This window comes from Melanotaenia boesemani, chromosome 11 (genome assembly GCF_017639745.1).
Source record: "Melanotaenia boesemani isolate fMelBoe1 chromosome 11, fMelBoe1.pri, whole genome shotgun sequence".
In the NCBI taxonomy this organism is placed as follows: Eukaryota; Metazoa; Chordata; class Actinopteri; order Atheriniformes; family Melanotaeniidae; genus Melanotaenia; species Melanotaenia boesemani.
This window is the reverse complement of record NC_055692.1, coordinates 6,812,307-6,820,036: the sequence shown is the minus strand read 5'-3', so window position 1 is coordinate 6,820,036 and position 7,730 is coordinate 6,812,307. Positions and strand designations below refer to the sequence as shown.

The window sequence follows — 7,730 nt, the reverse complement described above, 5'->3', positions numbered from 1 at the left end:
CGTTGGTAACACAGCTATGTCCTGGATAAACTCTGCACTTGCTCTCTCAGAAATATTTACCTCTTCTGATCTGAACAGAGGCTTGTTTGATTATTTTAAGTGATCAATAAATTCAACAAAATACAAAAATAGTCAGACAGGCAATTGTGGAGGCACCCCTTAAAATAAAACTAAGATATTGAAAAGAAATAAAATTCCCAAATGAAATCTCTTTCCATGGAAATGCATCTTTAAATGAGGCAGCTTCTCCACCTCCTCTCCTCCCATTTCAGCATTTATTCACAAAACTAACATTTTGGCTGCTGTTTTATTAAGAAAAGTAGAACTTGTGCCTTCTGTTAACCATGTTTCTGAAAGAAAAAGAAAATCTAACTTGTGAGAAATGATGAAGTCATTAACTAACAGTGACTTGTTGGACAGAGATCTAATATAAGTAAAGCAAGATTAGAAAATATTTACATGAAGAAAATCATTTAAGAAGCCTTGAATCTGTTTTAGTATAAAGATTAAATCAGACTGCTGATTTGTATCAATGATTTAAAAAGTTTGACATGTAAAAGTCTGAAAACTATTGATGAACAACAATTTATGATGGTAAAAGTTTGAACATCTGATTCATTTTTCTGAAAATCTCAGAGAAACAAGAGTTTGACAGATTTTGATATCAGAGGTTTTTGCTTCTCCAGCTGGACAAACACTGAAATATGGGAAGAGTTTCTCAGTGAAAGTGTCTCTGTGAGTGTAGATGTGAGTCATGTCTTCAGGGTTGTAGAAGGACACCTCCCCCCTGTCATAGTCCAGCTGGACTCTGATCCTCTGGAGACTCTTCTTCACTGTAACAGTCTTACCAACACCATTAGTGTATTTTCCATGACGGTGCAATAAACACCAGATTCCATATTCTGGAGAAACAAATAACTTTCCCTTCCTGTCAACAGACTCTTTAACCAAACCGATAACCCAGTGAGGATGATCTCCCACCTCCACCTCCCAGCTGTGTTTCCCTGAGCTGAAGCCCTCAGAGCCAAACACAGTGGTGTACTTTGTGTTTCTCTCTGGATTATCAGGAAGCTGCTTTGTGTCTCCACGTCTCACACTGGTCAGATCATCAGACAGATAGAGACATGAACTTGCAGTGTTTGGGTCCAGAATGACGGGACTGAAGTGGACCTTCTCCTTCATCTTCTCCCAGACTCTGAAGGACAGGTTGCCCAGGTGTTTGGCCACATCTATCAGGGCTCCTGAGACCAGCTGTGGATCTGACAGTGAGCACTGGGTTCTGCTTCTGCTCTGAGTGGCTTTATAACTGCTGAGGAATGGCACGTTGTCTTTCTGCAGGTCTTCTTCAACAGCACAGATGCTGTCTGACAGAGAGGAGATGTGATCCTGAATCTTCTTCATCTCTCTGCTGATAGTCTTCCTCTTCTGCTCCTCTTCCTCCCTCAGAGCTGCCAGTCTGGACTCCTCTTCCTCTTTCAGGAACTGCTGCAGCTTGTTGAACTCTGCTCTGATCTGCTTCTCTGTGGACAACAGCTGCTTCTTCGAGTGTTGAATCACATCATTGTATGTTTCCTCCACTTGTTTGTATGTGTTCCTCTTGTCCTGCAGAGACTTTAAGTCACATTTCAGCTGCTCCTTCAGGTCACTGACTGCTTGTTCTATAGGAACCACTTTGTGATGCTGGTGGAGAGAAAACTCACAGACAGGACACACAGCTCTCTGCTCGTCCTCACAGAACCATTTAGTCTCTTCTGGATGTTTAGTACACACAGTCAATGTCTTTACTTCTTTTTCTGTTTCAGATGATCCAGATTTCTGTCTTCCAGCAAAAGAATCAGCCAGTTCCTTTAATCCAAAGTTCACCTCTGGGTGTTCTTTAGAGGATTTTCTTTTACAAATGGGACAGTTTTTGTTTTCAGCTTGTTTCCAGAATTTCTGCAGGCAGCTTGAACAGAAGTTGTGGTTGCAGCTCAGAGACACAGGATCTCTGAAAGTCTCTGCACACACATGGCAGCTCAGGAAGTTTTTAAAAAGTGTGATTTTTTCAGCCATTTGTTACTGAATCTTTCAACAGCAGGACTCACCAACTTATAGTTGCTTCACATTTATGTAGAAATTCCTCCAAATATGTTTACTGTTCTGTAGAGATCTCGCACCCTGTAATGGTGTCCCAGCTTTCTTCTGTTATGTCAGATTTACTTTCATTTTCCTTCATTTCAGCCACGTCACAATCAGTCAGAAAGGTTGCAATAAAAGTTTGTCTCCAGCAGATGGAAGAGTCAGAGCGTCTTTCAGAGCTGAATGTTGCTTTCATGTAGTTTAATAAAATGAAGTTTAAACGCCTTTTTAAGTTTCACCACAACAAACCATGTAATGCTGGTTTCCATAGAAACTGAAGTTTTTGATTTTTTCCACAACCTGTTAAAATTACATCAGAAGGAGTTTGTTCAAAAATCCACTATTAAAGGAAGGCAGAAAACACCAGAGATTGAGTAGAATTGACAATTATTTGCTTAGCCAGTAAAAAGAAAGCAATACATATCTCTTAAGAGGAGGTCTGTCTTAGCCTAAGCTGCTGAGCTCTAGTACAGGAAGTGCAGAGTCCTCAGGTTCAGCCAGAAAGACCTGCATACCTAAGTTATCCTCCTCATTTTATACTGATACAATGCATGTGGATATGTGCATGCATGTTGTGCGCGTTCATGTGAATGTGTGTTTTTGCAAGGTGCGTTGTTCCTCTTCTTCACTTTTTCTTCCCAGGGTTCTCTTTCCCACAGTTTGGCGACTTCTTTGGGTGAGATCTGTAAAACAATTTTGATCCTCCCTATTTTCTGCATATTTCCCTATCACACTGTCTGAATTATCATCTCAGTAGCTTCTCCTTTGCTGGACACCCAGAACAGTTTAAAGGTCCCTTGCTATTTTCCCAGTATTGGACTCAGTAACCCTGTATGAGTTTGTGTCATGTTTTGGTGTGTCTGAGTTTGCAGGTCAGGGTGAGCAGGTTACCATGGGGACTGAGGGCGGAGTCTTGAGCCACAATTGCTGCCACCTGCAGCTCATCAGCAGGCTCGTTATCTGGCTCTTCTCCCTGCTATTTAGGGGCAAGCAGGAGCTCCAGCCATCGCCAGATTGTCACACTTTACTGTGTGGTAACCAGACCTCATTCTAAATCTTACCTTGCGCTTTGTTCTCAGTAAACCTTATCTTGTCATCATTATTCCTCAGCCTTAGACCTTGCTTCCTTGGATCACCACAGCACCTTGGATAAGGACTGTCCCTCATGCCAAGTCGACTGCCTGCCTGCTCGCCCTGCCTGCAACCAAACTCATTCCACCTCCACCAGAAACCATCTCCTGGCTTACTCCTCCACCGTCAGTCTTCCTCTGGAATACAGTAAGCCGCTGCTATAGCAGACATAACCCAGCACCCTCTCAGACCCACATTAATCCTCTGCCCTCTCATGGGAAGAGCTTCCCGGACCTGGACCAAGCCACTAACATTTATTATAAATAAACATTGTTTGCATCTCCCTCCTTGTCTCACTGAGTGTTCTGCATTTGGGTCCGCTTCTTTGTACCGCGGTCTCCGATCGTGTCAGTTTGTGTTCTGTTTATGTAAATGCACTGTCTGTAAGCTGTGTTGTTAATTACCTGTGATGTTGAAGGCACTGCCTGCTCCGTCCTTCTCTCACACTCCGAGCTCCTTCAGCAGTTACTCTGGCAACGGCGTCTTGCGCAGACGTTTGTTTCCCCAAATCTCTAAAAGCTAAATGTGACTCAATATAAAATATAAGCTCATGCTGATGTGGTGATTTTCCTAAATTTGTTTTCAAAATGCAATGTCGCACAATCGCTACAGAATCTCCTCTCAAAAACCTGCGATCTCCTCAGCGTTTGGAATCTGAGAGATTGACAAGCCCGGTCCCTTCAAAGAGCCCGCTTGCTGCTCGATACTCGCTGATGACGTAACGAGGCCTCGTTCGTTCTATCACGTGACTTTTGGCATGCTGAATCAATGCTCAGATCGCAACACTTCCGTGTCACATGCTCGACACGTGATCGAGCAGACGGCTCGAGCATAACATCCCTAGGTGCAGGTGTGACTATGGAAATGTTGGCAAATGTCATTGAATGGCCCTATTAATGTGACAAATCTAAAGGAAATTATAGTTAAAATCAATATCAGAGGTCCTTTTTCCATTTAGGGGGAAATTACCAGCTGAACAGACCACTCTACCTGCATGCAGCCACTGAATAAAAATGCCCAAAATGAGGCAATAATGTGGCCCTAAAAGTCAAACATTAACTGTAGAAGAAGAAGATTTTTTTTTAAGTGAAGAACAGTTGATTTAAAAAAGTGAATGTTACAGTTAAACACATCTCCAAACAATCTTTCTGCAGAGACTTGGCTCAATTCAGCAGTTGCTGTTCCACATACCTCCATGCAGGTGCTGCAAACTGTACAAAGCACCTGTGGGTCTGGTATTAAGTAAAGTACAGTGCCTGGCCAAAAAAAAAAGCTAATCTGGCCGTCGCCATAGCAACCACCCAGATCAAGGCAGGCTGTGGTGTACATCCCAGCTGTAAGGACTGAAGTTTTAAAATATTCTTTGTTGGTTTTAAAAGATTTGTTCACCACCTGTAAATCAAACATCAGAAGGAAGAGTGTTCAAAAATCCACATTTTTAAAAGAAGGCAAAAACACCAGAGTTTGAGTAGAATTGACAATTCTTTGTTAAGCCAGTAATAAGAAAACAATACATATCTTCTCGAGAAGGAGGCCTGTTAGCTTAGCTTCTGATCACTAATACACAAAGTGTCGGGACCCTTCGGTTCAGCCAAAAGACCCGCCTACCTAAGTTATCCTCCTCATTTATACTGATACAATGCATTGTGGCTATGTGCGTGCATGTGGTGCGCATTCATGTGAATGTGTATTTTGCAAGGTGGGCCATCCTTCTTCCGTCACTTTTCTTCCCAGGCTGTTTTCTTCTTTCCCACAGTCAGTTGGGTGAGATCTGCAAAACAAGTTTTATCCTCCCTATTTCTGCTTATTTGTTATCTTCTCAGTAGCTTTCTCTTGCTGGGCACCAGAACAATTTTCAAGGTCCCTTGCCACTTTCCCAACACTGAACCCAGTAACCGTGTCTCCTGTTTATGTGAATGCACTATCTGTAACCTGCAAAGCAATGATAACAATTAAGCTGTAGTTCTATTAATTAAAAGCAGAGCCTAATGCATGTTACTAAAATCTAAGGATAAAATGTAAATAAGTAAATGAATAAGAATGCTTAAATAAGTAAATGAATAATAAATGAGTAAATGAATGAGAATGCATATAAAATATTTGCAACAACTCCCCCTGTTGGACTGAAGGAACCCTTCAGTCCACTAAACCATCCTCCTGTGTGGTTAATAGTGATGCGCGGGCCGCCTCCTAACCCGCGGGTCCCGCGGGTTACCCACGGGTCGGGTTGGGGCGGGTCAAAGAATTTTCGCTTCACTGCGGGGCGGGTTGGTGTGGTTTACTATTCTGAAATATCTAGTTCTATCTATTAATTTTATTTTTTGTCAAACTGAAAATAAAGACCTTAATCAGTGTCTACATTTTGTTACTATAATATGTAAGACAAAATATTTATCAGTTATTTAAACACAGGTCACGTTTTATAACGTAATGTTCACGTAGGCGCGTAGTAGGCTACGCAGGCTACGTGCAGACAGCGCCAAGCAGACAAGCAGCAAAAGATGGAAGAAGAAGTGTTGAATAACATTCGTTCGGGAGTTTACGTCCTTAAAAAGAAGAAAGAGGGTCAAATGGCTAAATCACAGGTTTGGGACAGGTTCAACGAGGTAATCAGTGCAGACAACAACAGCAGCATTGTCTATGTGCTTTATAACACTTAAACGCTTTAAAACACTTTATTTGCCTATTTATGTTTATAGGCTTAACGTTCAAATGAAAATACATTTTGTGTTGCCAGTTTCCAGTGCCAATTTAGGAGACCATATGCACCTTTCTCAGACTAAATAAAAGCATTCGTCAATATCATAACATGTGTTTTAATGGGGCGGGGCGGGTCGGGTCGGGTCGGGTTAAAAAAATAGAAGCGGAGGTGCGGGGCGGGTTGGTGCGGTCCAATTTTTTTAAAAGAGCGGGACCCGCGGGTCGGAAAAAAACCCGACCCGCGCATCACTAGTGGTTAACCTTTAAATAGCAATTGTACGAGAGATCCGTTGTCTCCCGGAGCTTCAAACCCTCATCAACCAACACAGTACGGTCTGTATCTTTAAGCAGGAAGTCAGCTGCAGAAAACATGGTTAAGGGGTCTCAAACCTCTGTGTCCTCCCCTGACAGTTCTCCATCCAGGGGGTCATCAGAGTCCAGCAGGGACTGGACCTCCAGAAGGGGAAACTGAGCTGAATAAGGCGGTGGAGGAGAATACTTTTTGTCAACCGCAGCCTGAATAGAACGCTCACAGAGAGAACAGATTAGTGTAATACAACAGCAGCCACAGATCAATTTCGTCTTAAAAATCAGCTATGAAAAAAGGAAAAGAAAAAACAAACATGGTTCAGTTCCAAATTTTGTCTTAAAATAAAACGTATGTCTGATATGATTTTTAAAATCTGCTGAATTGTTTTCAGTGAGAACATGACTTCTCATCTGTTCAGAGTTTTAAATTAATGCCTTTGCTGTAAATACAACAGTGTCCAGGTTCATTATCTGTCTTTTAAGGAATGTATGGAAATAAGACCTGTCCTCTGAGTCATTTATAGCTTTGTGTGGTTCATCGAACCATCTCGGAAAGGGGGGTACTTTATAATTATTTATTTATTTATTTTTCTAAAGACAACTAAAATTAATAAAATAAAGAAACTGGCCCTATAAGCTTAAACAGTGCTGCTTTATAATAAAAATACAATACAATTTTAGAATATAAAAATGTAAAATTTCATTAGCTCCCAAAAAGGTCTAAGAAAGGAAAAAAAAATTAGATATCAAATGAATAGTAAACAGTAGTTTTTATAATCTCTGGTGATGCGCTCAATTCCTGTTTTTCTATTTCCTTCAGTCCCTCCTGTTCTGAGAGTAGCATCTGAAATAGCTGTGGTCGATAGCCAGTGACGTTTTTTGCTGCTTTATCTGCCGCTGCGTTTCCTCTGGCTTGCCTGTCCTGGCTTTTCGTGTGTGCTCTGACTTTAACAACTGCCACTTCTGTGGGTTCTAAGAGAGCCTGTGCCAAGTCCTTCATGAGTTTGGCATGTTTAATTGGTTTGTGAGTGGATGTCAGATATCCACCTTTTTCCCACTGTGGAAGTTCCATATGTACAGCATTTACAATGTAAGCAGAATCTGAAAAAATATTCACTCTTCTATGTTTTGCATATTTTAAGGCTGCAATGATAGCTTTTAGTTCAGCTTTTTGTGCTGACTTGTGTTCATCTGTAATGATTTCAGCTAGGACAGTTTCAAACTGTCCTTCTTTTCCCTGTGTATTTACATCTTGGACCACTGCAAATCCGGCCCTTAACTCCCCCTGTGCGCCCCTGAAACAACAACCATCTGTGAAGAGTGAGAGATCAGGATCAGAAAGAGGTGTGGCATACAGGCCAGGGCGAAAAGATGAAAGAGAGATAACTCTGGGCACACAGTCATGTGGTTCTCCATCAGGGAAGGCCTCAGCAGCATTAGCACGGGTGCACTCAAAGGTGATATGGGGCTGA

General features: G+C 41.8%; 1 protein-coding gene across 1 annotated transcript; it reads right to left on the bottom strand.

The window, feature by feature from the left end:
• Positions 1 to 367: 367 nt before the first annotated feature.
• LOC121648820 (nuclear factor 7, brain-like) lies at positions 368 to 2,173 on the bottom strand. Its single transcript, XM_041999245.1, has one exon. The coding sequence runs from the start codon at positions 2,050 to 2,052 to the stop codon at positions 616 to 618; it is 1,437 nt and encodes a 478-aa protein (XP_041855179.1). The 5' UTR covers positions 2,053 to 2,173; the 3' UTR covers positions 368 to 615.
• Positions 2,174 to 7,730: the final 5,557 nt, after the last annotated feature.

What these genes read in the sequence shown, in the direction of transcription:
- LOC121648820 (XM_041999245.1), bottom strand. Translation starts at nt 2,052, where the DNA reads ATGGCTGAAAAAATCACACTTTTTAAAAACTTCCTGAGCTGCCATGTG.